General features: G+C 37.8%; 1 protein-coding gene and 1 non-coding gene across 2 annotated transcripts; one reads left to right on the top strand and one right to left on the bottom strand.

Annotated features, from left to right (window-relative positions):
- Positions 1–3,481: 3,481 nt before the first annotated feature.
- Positions 3,482–10,154, top strand: LOC128231992 (uncharacterized). The gene is made up of 8 exons (XM_052945311.1): positions 3,482–4,136; positions 4,580–4,752; positions 5,363–5,425; positions 6,347–6,493; positions 7,098–7,185; positions 7,304–7,416; positions 8,891–9,100; positions 9,542–10,154. The coding sequence occupies exons 1-8, from the start codon at positions 3,962–3,964 to the stop codon at positions 9,941–9,943; spliced, it is 1,371 nt and encodes a 456-aa protein (XP_052801271.1). The 5' UTR covers positions 3,482–3,961; the 3' UTR covers positions 9,944–10,154.
- Positions 10,155–12,586: 2,432 nt separating this feature from the next.
- Trnaa-agc (transfer RNA alanine (anticodon AGC)) lies at positions 12,587–12,659 on the bottom strand. The gene has a single exon. It is a non-coding gene; the product is annotated as a tRNA-Ala (tRNA).
- Between the last annotated feature and the right edge of the window lie 4,722 nt (positions 12,660–17,381).

The following is a 17,381-nucleotide window of genomic DNA, read 5'->3' as shown; positions in this document are numbered from 1 at the left end:
GACAAAGTAATGCAGAGTTTATGGCCCTAGACTTATTAAAAATAAAGCTGTTGACTCGAAAAAAATCTTGGTCCTGGGATAACTCAAAAAATATCAAAGCATAACTTGAGGAACTTACTCGTATTATGTCAGAAAATGCCATTTTTGTGATCATGATTGTATTGGTGATGAATTTCATTTCACTTCTATACAGTTTTCTTAAAATCCTGACCCGTTGTGTCAAATTTATCCCTGCCCAATAGTTTAGACCGTTTAACAGGTGAGCGATCTAGGGCCATCATGGCTCTCTTGTTTATAGTAGTTATACTGCTTCTAAAAATGTTCTTGGTAAAACCTCTCCAGGTTCGTAGGGCAAGTGACACTGTATTGGCAATGGTATAAAGGCTTTATTTTTTATGTGAATTAAGACTAACTTTGTTTAACATTGGATTTAAAAAACAAAACAAAAAAACTTTTAGCTCACCTTAACACGTTGGGCTCGGGGTGAGAGTTTTCGAATTTTGGATGCCCCGTCGTACATCCGTCTGTCGTCCATGACTTCTTTAAACGACTTCTCCTAAAGCATACTCAATGGTTGAAGCTCATGTTTAAATATTCTTTTCCATATGAACGTTTTTATGGTCCTATACAGGGGCGGCTCCAGGATTAGGAGTCACATTATAGGGGGCGATGCTTGCGCGTGTGTGTGAGTGCGGTGCTGTTGAAAAAATAACACATATCTTCTTTAATTTGAAATTTGTGTACTTCGGCATTTAAAAATCGATATGGAATGTTAAATAACAAAATAAGTATGAAGTCGCTTAAGATTGATTGAGGTAAAATACACAATAAAAGTAATAAAATACAATAAGTTGGCAGCTTATAACTGGCAAATATGATTAAATAACATTTATGCAAGTGGATTGTGATCTTAAACTAAGCATTGGTAAGATTGCATAAAGTAATTTATTCCTGAATTAGAGTTAAGGTCCGGAGCAAAGCGAAGCGATTTGAACTGGGGATTTGTTATTGGTCCCAGACTGGACCGAGGATTGTCCATTAAGCTTATTTCCAGGGTAGGCAGACTTAGTAAATTTTCAAACTGGGAAATATGCAAATATTGAGAAAATTAAATTCGTCGTTGACAATGACATACATCAGTAATTGAGATTCAATGCATTATACTCAACGATATCCTTTTTGATAATTCACTTTTTTCTTGCAATTATATCATCTGGTGTCTAGTCTCTTTAAACATTATATATTGCGGAAAAGGTAGATTAAAAGTATCTTCCATGGCCGTGAGTGTAAGATAGGTTCATTCCGACCCGAGCGTAGGGTGTTTTGCGGAAACGAGGTTTACCGAGTTTCTGCAAAACACCCTGCGCGAGGGTCGGGATGAAACTATCTTACACGAGCGGCTATGGTAGATGCTTTTTCTCCCACCTCAGTAAAACAAAATTAAGTAAAAATGTATTTTTTGCTGGAACTCTTTTGTGCTTAGTGAAAATAATTGCGTATGGATATGCAATAGCACGTGGTTGTCATGGATATCCGCGCAGTGATCCGGTGAATGTTAATAGTCAAATCGGTCTTTTTAAATAGTTCTAAGGAGAATGAAGCATTATTTCTTGAATGGTGCGTGAAAACTGTTTTATGGTGACATTTGAAGCGAGAAATAATAAATCAGCATTCTAAATATTACCATAAGACAAGATTTTCTTGATGCTACTGACGACAGTCTTCAACAAGGGAGGTAATTACAATGTGGTGACCATTAAAAAGGAGTTTCATACGGGCATTTTATCTTCACCCATGGGCAAGATAAGAATATTTAGCATGGTCAAATTATTGGATCTACTTATCTGAGGTGGGAGAAATATTATATGCTAAGTTACTCTCGTTGGCACGATGTTGCGCGAGAGTGTGGTCTTGTGATGTTAAGAAACCTGGAGGAAACCCCTTCGCCCGGCTTGCTGACCACCAGCCTATTGTAGGAACATTTTATTAACAAGATCTAGGTAAAACACAATCTTAAATTCACCAAACTAACCCCTAATTAAATCAGCAATTAACGAAATGAATTACATTTGACTGACATTGGGACAAAAGGTGTCTATTTTGAAAACTTGAACAAGATTGAAACGAATGGATTTCTTATCAAATAAGCCAATATTGACTTACATTTTCCCAGTCTTGGCATTTCAGACTTTATCGTTTGGGTTTCAGAGAGTTGTTTACATTCAAAGAATATGTGATAAGACCAAACTATGTACACAGTCTTTCTGATAATGCCCCCTGCAGTTTTTGACAAACCCATGGATATATAATGATACTAAACATGCTTCAGGTATATACAAATGTTGACGAGTTGGGTGCAAGCCATCCATTTGACTTCTTCGTTCGAAATTTTTAGCCGCATCTGGAACTCTTCGGCCATTTTTGAATGTTTTAGCCGACGAAACGGTCCAAATTTCGGTGGACAGGAGTTACAAATGATTTAAGGCGATGTGGGCTTATGGACAATTTTCTTTCACTTTGAATCAGTGATAAATGGCAACTCTGAAATTGGAATGCATATTCTAATATTTGTTTTAATTACAGTGTCTAATAATTTCGAAATCGAAATTAATGTATTAACCGAAGTTCATGGTTTTTGTCGAATTATATAAACTATGATATTGTTTCGTGTTCAGAGGATTAATATTTTACGGATTCTGATCTTGGAATGGCTATTTTATATCAAAGGTATGTATTGGATCTCATAAAATTAATGAAATAATGAATGGATGAATGCAATAATGAATATAATGAATGAATGAATGAACGAACGAACGAACGAACGAACGAACGAATGAACGAACGAACAAATAGACAACCGAACGAATGAATTGTAAAACTGATACATATTTTGAGAATAGCATATATATATGTAGATAATTACAATTTATTAAAATTCATGAGAAACGAAAATGTATAACGAAATAAATAGGACATCTTAGTGTTGAATACATTAGTAAACGAATGTACAATCCACCTTTTATTTTCAGGCGCTGCAGGAAATCAGACCCTCGTTAAAATTTCCAGCCAAATAACCACACAATTGCCACAATATTCGTCTGCTCCACTCCTGTCGAGCTTTTCAACAGACACCGACATCCTTTCATCACCCTCGAGATATTCATCTCAATATGAAACTCCTGGTCTTTCAGAACATTACTTATCCTCCAGTACATTCAGCGCAATAACTTATGAAAAAGCTTCAAGTTTTCTAACTGTATTTGCTTCTACAACAGATGCAAATACGTTTTCACAAAAATATGCAATTTCATTATCTAGCAGTTGGTTTTCCAGTGCTTTTGTTGCATCTAGTGATACTCTTGTGGGAATATCATCATTAAATGAACTGAATGTTTCAACTGTGACGAGCTCTTCCATCGCATTGTCTCCATCTATTAATTTATCAGCTGAAACAACATCTATCAGATCATCTTTGAGCACCTCGTACAACTCTGCTTTGGAAACGACTTCAACATTACAAACACCGAAGACAGTGCCTTATGCAAACGTATTAACGTCGATAACGGTTCCATCTTCGACAACAAGTTTGACCAAGTCTTCAACAGACGTCTTGAGGTCAATATTAAGTTACTCACCTTCATATGTTAGTTATTTCAGTGTTGCACCAAACGGATTGCCAACTAGTACGACAGAAGTATTGCAAATTAACCCTACTTCATTAATTGATAAACCTTCAATCAACTCAGTGTTTTTTCAAAGTGACTCTATTCTTCAGTTGCAACCGACAACTGCCTCTCTGGGACCATCACGTGTTTCGACAAACCAATCGCTCTCAACATCTGCCACTTACCAATCAAAAGTCACCAAATCTTCTTCTATTGATGCAAGCTTGCTTTCAACTCCCCATATCTCACCAACACAGTCCAGCATAACTGTGAATTCTACGACCAAAAAGCAGCAGATGGCATCGAAGTTGCCAATTTACATGCCAATTTACCCTCCCAAACCGCCATTGCTGGGTCCCCCAACACCCGGATTGCCTTGGGTACCACCGTGTAAATTTACCGGAAGTTGTTGTGCGCTTGCGCTCGGGCAGCTGCCTGCAGATATTGAATTCGCGGAATCAGCATTACCGGGTAAAAAGTATTGCATATACTAAATGACATTTCTTTTAAAATAGCAATATGCACTACTAACGTAACATACAGAGTGAAGTATATTGTACTGTAAATAGTTGCAGTCGAACCCCGTTGGCTCGAACTCTCAGGGACCGGCGAATATACCTCGAACCTCGGATAATTCGAGTAAATAGGGAATGTTTACCTTCAGTATAAAGAGATCGGTCCTTTACCTCTAGTTCGAGCAAACGGGGAATTCGAGTTAAGCGAGTTCGAGCCAACCGGGATCGACTTTAACTGTAAATATCACTTTTAGTATTCATGTGAAAAAGAAAAATAGCGTAGCAGTATAAGGACTAAGTCTTTTGTGTTCAGTCATCGATTGGCTAAGTAATCTTATGAATATTTTGTATACATGCATTTCGATAATATTTTTTTTAAAACAATGTTCGTACATACAGGAACATTGTTAGCGGAAATGAAAGACGTGACAAACATCACTATGAACGTCAACGTCGAGCCAACTAAATTTCAAGCGTTGTTTGATGGCGTTTTCAACGTAACGTCAGAAGGAAATGTGTATTCACTTGTCCTTGTCAAAAGAATTGACCTTGAACATTTGTACAAGCTAGCGGTAAGATTACGTAGTTTATTTTGTCTTGCGTTGTTTTCTTGGTTTAGAGAGACTAGATACCAGATAGTCAAAACCTCGGCAAATATTTCCTCAAAACAAGACTTGAGTTTCAAGGCGAGCTAGCAGGCGGCCGATATTACATTATTTTACATGTCAAATCAAAAGAATAAACGCAACACTCGTGTTGCTGTTTCATCTGAATGTCCCCGTTTAAAAATAATGTCTAGTGGTTTTCCAATTTAAATCATAAATGCTTATGAGTACATAATAATATACCGACACCATGTTTAAACTTAATGAGATTTATGGTAAATTTCTATTTGAAAAATGCCCCAAAACTGCGATGCATGTGTCGTAAGCGGTGTGATTTACAAAACGATGTACATTTTAAGTTTTTAACAATTTTCCTTTTTCTGGCAATTGTATCATCTGGTGTCTAGTCCCTTTAATTATTATATTCAACTGTTAGGGGTGTTTCGGAAAGTTATATTTTTCAAATTCATATCAAAAATCATATAATTTTTTTTTTGATTTCTCGATTATAAATCGAAATGGCAAATTTTAGACTTATTTTTGATCCCAATTAAGTCTAACCTATTGTCAATTCTAGGGAGATGACCCGGAAGTGGCCAACATAGTCTTGATATTTCGGTGCCAGGACAATTCAGGCTTAGTAAGTTTGCATTCGGAGCTCCTCGGCCATTTTTTATCGAAAACAACCTCGGATGTATGCCGATACATCAGTTGAAGTAGTTCGTAAATTTTTGAATCAAATTATTCAAATGTAGTGTTTTAGAGTTGTATTTATTGACCTAAGTTTAAATTGATTGCCAGTGAAGTGTATTATTGCAAACATAATTAAGATTCCTAAGAGTTAAGTCATAAAGTTTAACTGCTAAATAAAAAAAATACTGCGCGATCTACTTGCCGCTGAGCGGACTTAAACGTATCGCTTTTTGAGTATGTAAACCGTCCAAATACATCCGAGGTTGTTTTCGATAAAAAAATGGCCGAGGAGTTCCGAATGGGTATACTCAAATATATGTAACATATTTACGTTGTCGGCAGGAATAAGTAAGATAAAAAAGGAAGAAAGCAAGCAACTGTTCGAAACTCCTCAGCCTTTTTTCATCGACAATGACCTCGGATGTATATGGACGGTTTACAATGTCAGAAATTTTAAATATTTAACTACGGTGCAAGTAGGTCGCGTAGTAATTTCAATTTAGCAGTTAAACTTAATTACTTTACCTTTGTAATCATAATTATTTATGCAATAATACACTTCAATGGCAATTTATAATGGGTATGAACGTTACTAACGCTTTAAGAAAAAAAAAAAAAAATATTCGACAGTTATTTTTGGGCCGGTTCTATAGTGTGTTATCTTTTATGACTGATTTGAAAACACTCTGATGCCAAAATCAGCTGATTCTGAGAAAAAATGAAAAAGTTGTCAAATCGGTCAATCTGTGAGAGTGCAGCTTATCGACACCTCCGAAAAGCGCAGCAGTTGCAAATCAAACGCATGTGAGTCCATTATGACACCGATGCATTTTCTTAATTACTCTTATTATCCAACTTCTATGTTCAGTCGACATTGCTGGTGCCTCCACGCCACGTGATGGTCAGTATAGTCGACGTGGACGACTCACTTCCGGAGTTTCAGAGTCGGGACGCGGCAACGTCCGGCGGTTGTGTAGTCCCTCTATTTAGTGCCGATACCAGCGAAGACTATATGGTAAGTTTAAAGATGTACTCTTACTACCAAATAAGATTTACCACAATTAATACTATTGTTTTAATATTCCAAAAGAAAGATGAATCAATGTCAAAAACAATGGTTCTTTTGAAGGATACCGAGTTCAATCTGAAAGAAATGAGCATAAAACATGGTATGTCTACCAAATGAGACTATAGTAGACCACAGTAAATCTTTTAGCATTCACCAATCATTTAATATTTTTGCGCTTTCTGCTTTTAAATACACGGTTACAATATTGTTAACAGTAATAAATATTTTCCATAAATGCATTATTTAGTGAATAGTTAAAGGTTTATCAGTCAAAATTGATGTTTGTTTTACATGTGTATGTATTGATTTTGAATAACAGTGTCACTTTTATGGTTGTAGTGTTCTTAGGATTCAGATAGTAGATACGCGTGGTCTCAAATTAACTATTCTATAATGATCTTGATAACACTTTATTTAAAAAAACCCACCTTCATCTGATTTATCGATTCAATGAATTTGAGATTATCAAATTATATCTTTATTTAAGAGATATATTTTTCGTTTGTTTTATCTCGTACAAGTAACGTTATAATTTTCATTATTACTATAGGGCGAATTATCGCTATCCCCGGGCACGTTACGAGCGGTGGACGGAGATATGACGTCACAGAATAACATCTCATACTCCGTGATGCATTGTAAGTATAAAAAACCCATATCAAAACTGAATACGTTTTAAACGACCAAAGATGCAGCATTTAATTATTCTTCTACTAATTCCCCTCTGTTTTGACGGACAAATTTCCTTTCTTACAGCGGAACCAGACGACTACGACGTGTATTTTCACGTCGACGAAGAAACGGGCCGCGTAAACAAAACACGGAAGATGAACTCAACCGATCCCAACAAATACGTCATTTTTGTAAAGGTATGTAACTCTAAACGGTTTCTCACAGCTGGATTTAGTTATCACCTCTTGTAATGCAGTGTGAGGAATATCAGCTGTATGTCTACGTTGACTAGGAAATAGACCGTGGTGTGGATGGTTAACATTGATGTAACGCAATCGGATCACCGCGGCCATTTTTATTCCAAAATCTCTCGGATAAATATTGATTGTCAGTATACTTAACATTTATCCACGCTGCAATTACATCGAGTAGTCATTTCAATTTAGCCATTACGTTTAAGGACTTTCCTCTTAGGAATCTGTATGATTTATGCATTAGTACACTTAGCTGGGAATCCATTTTGAACTGCGTAATAAATATTACACGCTAAAACACTACAACTAATTAATAATATTATTATTAATTTTAAGAACTACTTTTACTGATGCACTAAGCCGATATTCATAAACATCTTACTTCATTGCCTAACTTAAGTCATTTTCCTAAGTTCTCACTGGTTAATTGATATAAAAACTTGATGATATCTATGTTGCTTTACTTTGTATTGATGTTAATACTTTTCTTTTAATTTGACTATGAACATTTTAAGAAATCAACTTAAGTTAATGCACCAGTCAATTGTAACCACGGCCCCCTAGGTCCGGGGGTATACCGGGGATATGGGCCGTGTTTTTACCTTCCAGGTGGCCCCGCAGTACCGGGTGAATGCGGTGGTTTTGTCTTCGCGCCAAAAATAGCGGGGAATGGGCCCTACCTAGGGTCCCTGGGATGCAGGGGCATTTGGCGGGGATTTTACCAGCAGTTCGGATTTAACCCGGGCTTGGCTGGACCGAAAGTCCCCGCTGTTCCCCGGACCAGGGGGCGTGGTTACAATTGACTGGTGCATTAGGAATGACTTAAGATGTGTATTATGAATACGGGCCCAGCTCGTCGCATGGCAGATATGGTCGAGGTGTTCCTGTTATTATTGAAGACAATATTATAGACAACTTATAAGCTTATTAATCTTTTGAGTACCAGTACAGTCGAACCCCAATGGCTCGAACTCCTTAGGACCGGCGAAAATACCTCAAGGCTCGGAAAATTCGAGCCAAGCTGAAAAACCTACGTTCAGTCTAAAGATATCCTTAACAGTCTATTTGAGCCAACAAGGGATTCGAGCCAAGCAAGTTCGAACCAACGGGGTTCGACTGTAGTTTTGTTTCCCATTTCTCTTACCGGAAAAGACTTATATCACAGCTATCGGGGACAGTACTTAAAACATATAAAGCATGTTAAAGAGATGGGTTAAAATACTATTCAGAATGTTTAAATTGTTTTAAACTCCGTTATTAATTTTGCAGTGTGATTTTCTATAATTTGTAAAAGATCATTCGTCAAATTGATCAAGTTCAATCTAAGAGGCAAGGAGATAACTGTTAGGCTATTTTATACCTTGATAAACTGATACTCAACATTCAAATAATTAAAATACTATATCTGCTCCATCAGGCTATGGAAGACTCTCCCCAACAACAGTCACGGGTCGCTATAGTCTCCATAGTGGTGATTGCACCTTCTGACCCCAACACAGACCCTCAGTCCTCAGTCAACCCCATTGTCCGCCTAGTTCTCCAGATCGCCACCGTCTTCATCCTCATGGCCTTCATAGTTGGCTGTGTGGTCATCTTTCATCATAGATACCAGGTGCACCATTCCAAGGTACATTTTATCAATACGTGATTTTCATCTATTTTCGCATCATTGGTTACCCACGTGTGATCAATTCTGTTACACGGATGTGTCTGTTGTCGACGATGCTTATTTGTAGTTTTACTTTAACAATGTTTATATTTTCGACGTTTAACAGCAAATTCACTGCTGTAGTTTTAAACAACAATGTGCACGTTTGTCACATGTCTCCGATTAACTTTAGTAATTTTTTTTTAATTGCTGTAGTTTCAAACAACCATGTGCATGTTTGTCACATGCCATCGTCTTAGTTTGGTCTGTTTTATTTAATTGCTGTAGTCTCAAACAGCTATGCGCATGTTTGTCACACGCCTCCGTCTTAGTTTAGTCGTTTTTATTTCATTGCTGTAGTTTCAAACACAACCATGCGCATGTTTGTCTCATGTCTTAGTTTAGTCTGTTTTATTACAGGTTAAAGTTAAAGATATGCCGAGCAACGATAACAACGCCAAGGTACAGTTTGCCGTGTACCAAAGCTCCAATTCAAGTCTAAACACGACAATTCCTGACAATCCTGCTAGCCCAAGTCAGGTTACACTTGATAACGACCATCTCACAGTTCCACAATGGAACTACGCCACCGGGGCAGGCTTTGTTAAATCCCCGAGCAGTACGTCACTAAACACAATAAACACGCGTAGAGGTTCAGTATATTCCAACCAGTCGCAGAGAAGGAAAATGGTGGTAGTTAAGAAACCCTTAGATACCAAACAAAGACCTGGATGGAATGCACCGCCAACGCGGCCTAAACGGACATCGTATAACCCATTTAGTGTTTGGAAACAAAAAGTGCAAGAAAGCCAACGTGTGTGAAGTTTGGGGGTCTTCATTTTAAACACAACTAGAACAGATCCATACGTATAACCCGTTTATAGTGTTTAAATACAACAGTCGCAAAATTATAAGCGCTTTTATTCTCCCAAAACTACAAAATGTTGATACTTATGATCCAGTAAGTGATAGTTATAAAAACATTCATGAAAACATGTGTGTGAATCATTGGACGCTTTATTGTAAAAAAATCAAGGAGGTTCATCCTTTAACCCATTTAGTTCTTGGAAACAAAGCGTATAAGAAAACCAACGAATGTGAAATTGGGGATGGGGGGGGGGGGGGGCGCTGGGCTTTGTTTTGAATATGTACACTAGCTATATGTATATATATGTGTACTAAACTAACAGCACACATGCACTTTTAGCTTTAAATGAATGTTTCAATATGAACGATTCTATACGGTGTTACTGTAGGAAATTTATTACCTGCCGTTGCAAAAAGGATACGACACATTTTTTATTCCGGATGCGAGGGTGAGCCATACGCCGTACTACACTAAAAGAGCAAACTAGATTTGGATGCCATTAGAAAACAAGAAAATATAAATAACAGTTATATAAACGAATTACATTAACAAATAACGTTTTCGAAGAATACATATATGACATTCTCAAGATTATTGCTTTGTACACGTCGATTTGTCGGTCGGCCGATAGACCAAGCCTTGTCCGATTGTCTGATTGATGACAAGAGTACGCTTGAGCCTTAGGTCCTCAGACCTGGTATGGAGATCGTTCATGACAAGCAGATAACCCGTTTTGATTTGAGGTCAGTAGGTCAATGGTCAAGGCCATGGTGACCTTATACAGAAAAAGCTTGTCTGATTGGTAGCCAAAGTATGCTGGTCGTACGGTCCTCAAACTTGTCATGGAGGTTGTTCATGACCAGTAGATGACCCAAATTTATTGTTAGGTCAGTATGTCAAATGTCATGGTCGCGGTGACCTTGGACACAAAAAGCTTGTCAGATTGATAACTAGAGTATGCTTGGTCCACAGTCCTTTAACTTGGAAAGGAAGTTGGTCATGACAAGCAGATGACCCTATTGTAGGGTCAGTTAGTCATAGATCGAACTCGCGGAGACCATGAATACAAAAAAGGTTGTCCAATGCATAGGTGCAGTATGCTTGGTCGTACGGTCTAAAAATTTGGTAGAGCAGTCAGTAATTACCTTACTTAGATACGAAAAGACTAATTGAAAACCCATAGGGGGACATAGATGGATTTTTTTACTCAAATATCGCCTGTGTTCTAATAGTAGCTATCCGTCCGACAAGGCCCAATCAGGGGCGTTTGGTCGCGTGACAGTGACAGGTCTTGGTGCTATATGTCTTTTATTGAAATGTTGACATTAAAGTGGCGGATTCGTGGTCTAGTGATAACACACTTGACTATCAATCCAGGGGTCGCAGGTTCGATTACCCGTGCATCACTAAAACAACCCTAATCTTCTTCCGAGAGGGACGTTAAATGGGGGTCCTGATAGTGCTATACACTGGTGCACGTTAAAGAACCAGGTTAGCTCTAGCCAGGGTTACATTCTGTCTGTGCACTATGCTCCAAAAAAAAAGAGACTAACAATCTTAACGGAGCACTCGCCGAATGGGCAAAGCTTACACACCTTGACATTTAAATAATTTTGATTCTATGAAAAAGTATATGTCCATTTCATGCAATAAACAATGCATGCACTGTCTGTACATTTATTTACCGAAGGTTACTCATTTAGACATATTAGAACATATATTCAAATTTTCAATATGTCCTTCAAAGTAAAGAAACAAAAGAAAAAGCATAATCCTTGAAAATAAGTCACCTGTCAATGTTAAAACTAGAAAGATACATTTACATATAAAACTATTAAACATTCTGTTAACAAATGCATTCATACTTAAACATTCACTGACAGACTCTCAAGAACATGACTATAAATTAAACATTTACATATGTTAAAGAACATGTTAAATAACTTATCATTCACACTATAAATGAAACTTATAATTTCTTTTGAACGTTTAAAGGGTTTTCAAGGTACGTATATATAAAGGAATGCCATTCCATATATTTTTGTTATAGTTTGTGAATGATGATTCCATGTATTGAGTACGAGGTGTTATCATCATCACTCCGGTGTTCGAGATTGCATTTTGGCATATACTTGTATTTATTTACCATGCTGTTTACAGCATATTGAATGACTATTTAATTTGATGTTTCGTGCATGTTTGTATTCTATCGAGATGGGTCTTTTATTAACAATCAATCGACATATATTTGATGTAAAAATTCTCAAAATTTATTTAAAAAAAATATCATCAAACAATATGGAGAATCCGGGGATCGATCCCGGTAGCCCTTACATACTAAGATAGCACTCTGCAACCTCCCCTTGTTAAAAAGTTACGAAACAGATTTTTTGTCTTGTTAACAGTCAACAAGTTAAAACGCTCTTCTACACTATTTTATAGGGCGAAACATTACATCTGAATATGTTTTTATAGGTTATATACTTGTAATATACTTTCCCATTATGGCAACGACTTTTAGACTTTGTTTTATATAAGTTGGTATTGGAATAAAAATGTATTTTTGATGTAGAGTTAAAAAAAACATAAAAATCATTTGGAGAATCCGGGTATCGATCCCGGTACCTCTCACATGCTAAGCGAGCGCTCTACCACTTGAGCTAATTCCCCTTATCTTGAAAGCATGCTGACTTAAAAATATTTCACATATATCATCGCGTCACTCCTATTATTATCAAACATATTTCTCACCGTTACAACATAGACGACTCGTCGTCTGCTTTAGTTATTTGTCGTTTGGCGTAGGACTATTTGCGGGAACCCACGGGGGTAATCGTGCAGGTATATATAAGGTAGTAGTTCTGAAAGTTGATATTTTCACTCCTTTTTTGCAGTGAAAATATCAAATTGATATTTTCACTGTTGTTATTGCACTGATAAAACTCCATTTCATCGAAAAAACATGAAAGACTATACTATATATTGATGTATTGTCATCATAATATAGAGAATACGGGTATCGATCTCGGTAGCTCTTATACCATTACGAGCGGTGGACGGAGATATGACGTCACAGAATAACATCTCATACTCCGTGATGCATTGTAAGTATATAAGAACATATCAAAACTGAATACGTTTTAAACGACCAAAGATGCAGCATTTAATTGTTCTTCTACTAATTCCCCTTTGTTTTGACGGACAAATTTCCTTTCTTACAGCGGAACCAGACGACTACGACGTGTATTTTCACGTCGACGAGGAAACGGGCCGCGTAAACAAAACACGGAAGATGAACTCAACCGTTCCCAACAAATACGTCATTTTTGTAAAGGTAGGTAACTCTAAACGGTTTCTCATAGCAGGATTTAGTTATCACCTCTTGTAATGTAGTGTGAGGAATATCAGGTGCATGTCTACGTTGACTAGGAAATAGACCGTGGTGTGAATTGTTAACATTGGTGTAACGCAATCGGAGCACCGCGGCAATTTCATTCCAAAATCTCTCGGATAAATATTGTTGTCAATATACTTAACATTTATTCACGCTGCAATTAGATCGAGTAGTCATTTTAATTTAGCCATTACGTTTAAGGTCTTTCCTCTTAGGAATCTGTATGATTTATGCATTAGTACACTTAGCTGGGAATCCATTTTGAACTACGTAATATAAATTACACGCTAAAACACTACAACTAATTAATGATATTATTATTAATTTTACGAACTACTTTTACTGATGCACTAAGCCGATATTCATAAACATCTTACTTCATTTCCTTACTTAAGTCATTTTCCTAAATTCTTACTAGTTAATTCATATGAAGAACTTGATGATATCTGAAATGCTTTACTTTGTATTGATGTTAATACTTTTCTTTTATTTTGACTATGAATATTTTAAGAAGTCGACTTACGTTAATGCACCATTCAATTGTAACTACGCCCCCCCCCCCCAGGTCCGGGGGTATACCGGGTATAACCGGGCATATGGGCCGTGTTTTTACTTCCCAGGTGGCCAAGCAGTACCGGGTGAATGCGGTGGTTTTGTCTTCGCGCCAAAAAATGCGGGGAATGGGCCTTTTACCAGCAGTTCGGATTTAACCCGGGCTTGGCTGGACCGAAAGTCCCCGCTGTTCCCCGGACCAGGGGGCGTGGTAACAATTGACTGGTGCATTAGAAATGACTTAAGATGTGTATTATGAATACGGGCCCAGCTCGTCGCATGGCAGATATGGTCGAGATGTTCCTGTTATTATTGATGACAATATTATAGACAACTTATAAGCTTATTAATGTTTTGAGTACCAGTACAGTCAAACCCCAATCGCTCGAACTCCTTAGGACCGGCGAAAATACCTCGAGCCTCGGACAATTCCAGCCAAGCTGGAAAACTTACGTTCAGTCTAAAGATATCCTTAACATTCAATTCGAGCCAACGAGGAATTCGAGCCAAGCAAGTTCGAGCCAACGTGGTTCGACTGTTGTTTTCATGGGAAACAAAATACTTATATCACAGCTATCGGGGACAGTACTTAAAACATATAAAGCATGGTATATAGATGGGTTAAAATACTATTCAGAATGTTCAAATTGTTTTAAACTCCGTTATTAATTTTGCAGTGTGATTTTCTATAATTTGAAAAAGATCATTCGTCAAATTGATCAAGTTCAATCTAAGAGGTAAGGGGATAACTGTTAGGCTATTTTAGACCTTGATAAACTGATACTCAACATTCAAATAATTGAAATACTATATCTGCTCCATCAGGCTATGGAAGACTCTCCCCAACAACAGTCACGGGTCGCTATAGTCTCCATAGTGGTGATTGCACCTTCTGACCCCAACACAGACCCTCAGTCCTCAGTCAACCCCATTGTCCGCCTAGTTCTCCAGATCGCCACCGTCTTCATCCTCATGGCCTTCATAGTTGGCTGTGTGGTCATCTTTCATCATAGATACCAGGTGCACCATTCCAAGGTACATTTTATCAATACGTGATTTTCCTCTATTTTCGCATCATTGGTTACCCACGTGTGATCAATTCTGTTACACGGATGTGTCTGTTGTCGACGATGCTTATTTGTAGTTTTACTTTAACAATGTTTATATTTTCGACGTTTAACAGCAAATTCACTGCTGTAGTTTTAAACAACAATGTGCACGTTTGTCACATGTCTCCGATTAACTTTAGTAAATTTTTTTTAATTGCTGTAGTTTCAAACAACCATGTGCATGTTTGTCACATGCCTTCGTCTTAGTTTGGTCTGTTTTATTTAATTGCTGTAGTCTCAAACAGCTATGCGCATGTTTGTCACACGCCTCCGTCTTAGTTTAGTCGTTTTTATTTCATTGCTGTAGTTTCAAACACAACCATGCGCATGTTTGTCTCATGTCTTAGTTTAGTCTGTTTTATTACAGGTTAAAGTTAAAGATATGCCGAGCAACGATAACAACGCCAAGGTACAGTTTGCCGTGTACCAAAGCTCCAATTCAAGTCTAAACACGACAATTCCTGACAATCCTGCTAGCCCAAGTCAGGTTACACTTGATAACGACCATCTCACAGTTCCATAATGGAACTACGCCACCGGGGCAGGCTTTGTTAAATCCCCGAGCAGTACGTCACTAAACACAATAAACACGCGTAGAGGTTCAGTATATTCCAACCAGTCGCAGAGAAGGAAAATGGTGGTAGTTAAGAAACCCTTAGATACCAAACAAAGACCTGGATGGAATGCACCGCCAACGCGGCCTAAACGGACATCGTATAACCCATTTAGTGTTTGGAAACAAAAAGTGCAAGAAAGCCAACGTGTGTGAAGTTTGGGGGTCTTCATTTTAAACACAACTAGAACAGATCCATACGTATAACCCGTTTATAGTGTTTAAATACAACAGTCGCAAAATTATAAGCGCTTTTATTCTCCCAAAACTACAAAATGTTGATACTTATGATCCAGTAAGTGATAGTTATAAAAACATTCATGAAAACATGTGTGTGAATCATTGGACGCTTTATTGTAAAAAATCAAGGAGGTTCATCCTTTAACCCATTTAGTTCTTGGAAACAAAGCGTATAAGAAAACCAACGAATGTGAAATTGGGGATGGGGGGGGGGGGGCGCTGGGCTTTGTTTTGAATATGTACACTAGCTATATGTATATATATGTGTACTAAACTAACAGCACACATGCACTTTTAGCTTTAAATGAATGTTTCAATATGAACGATTCTATACGGTGTTACTGTAGGAAATTTATTACCTGCCGTTGCAAAAAGGATACGACACATTTTTTATTCCGGATGCGAGGGTGAGCCATACGCCGTACTACACTAAAAGAGCAAACTAGATTTGGATGCCATTAGAAAACAAGAAAATATAAATAACAGTTATATAAACGAATTACATTAACAAATGACGTTTTCGAAGAATACATATATGACATTCTCAAGATTATTGCTTTGTACACGTCGATTTGTCGGTCGGCCGATAGACCAAGCCTTGTCCGATTGTCTGATTGATGACAAGAGTACGCTTGAGCCTTAGGTCCTCAGACCTGGTATGGAGATCGTTCATGACAAGCAGATAACCCGTTTTGATTTGAGGTCAGTAGGTCAATGGTCAAGGCCATGGTGACCTTATACAGAAAAAGCTTGTCTGATTGGTAGCCAAAGTATGCTGGTCGTACGGTCCTCAAACTTGTCATGGAGGTTGTTCATGACCAGTAGATGACCCAAATTTATTGTTAGGTCAGTATGTCAAATGTCATGGTCGCGGTGACCTTGGACACAAAAAGCTTGTCAGATTGATAACTAGAGTCTGCTTGGTCCACAGTCCTTTAACTTGGAAAGGAAGTTGGTCATGACAAGCAGATGACCCTATTGTAGGGTCAGTTAGTCATAGATCGAACTCGCGGAGACCATGAATACAAAAAAGGTTGTCCAATGCATAGGTGCAGTATGCTTGGTCGTACGGTCTAAAAATTTGGTAGAGCAGTCAGTAATTACCTTACTTAGATACGAAAAGACTAATTGAAAACCCATAGGGGGACATAGATGGATTTTTTTACTCAAATATCGCCTGTGTTCTAATAGTAGCTATCCGTCCGACAAGGCCCAATCAGGGGCGTTTGGTCGCGTGACAGTGACAGGTCTTGGTGCTATATGTCTTTTATTGAAATGTTGACATTAAAGTGGCGGATTCGTGGTCTAGTGATAACACACTTGACTATCAATCCAGGGGTCGCAGGTTCGATTACCCGTGCATCACTAAAACAACCCTAATCTTCTTCCGAGAGGGACGTTAAATGGGGGTCCTGATAGTGCTATACACTGGTGCACGTTAAAGAACCAGGTTAGCTCTAGCCAGGGTTACATTCTGTCTGTGC

Source organism: Mya arenaria, chromosome 1 (genome assembly GCF_026914265.1).
Source record: "Mya arenaria isolate MELC-2E11 chromosome 1, ASM2691426v1".
Lineage (NCBI taxonomy): Eukaryota > Metazoa > Mollusca > Bivalvia > Myida > Myidae > Mya > Mya arenaria.
This window is presented reverse-complemented; position numbering and strand designations above follow the sequence as displayed.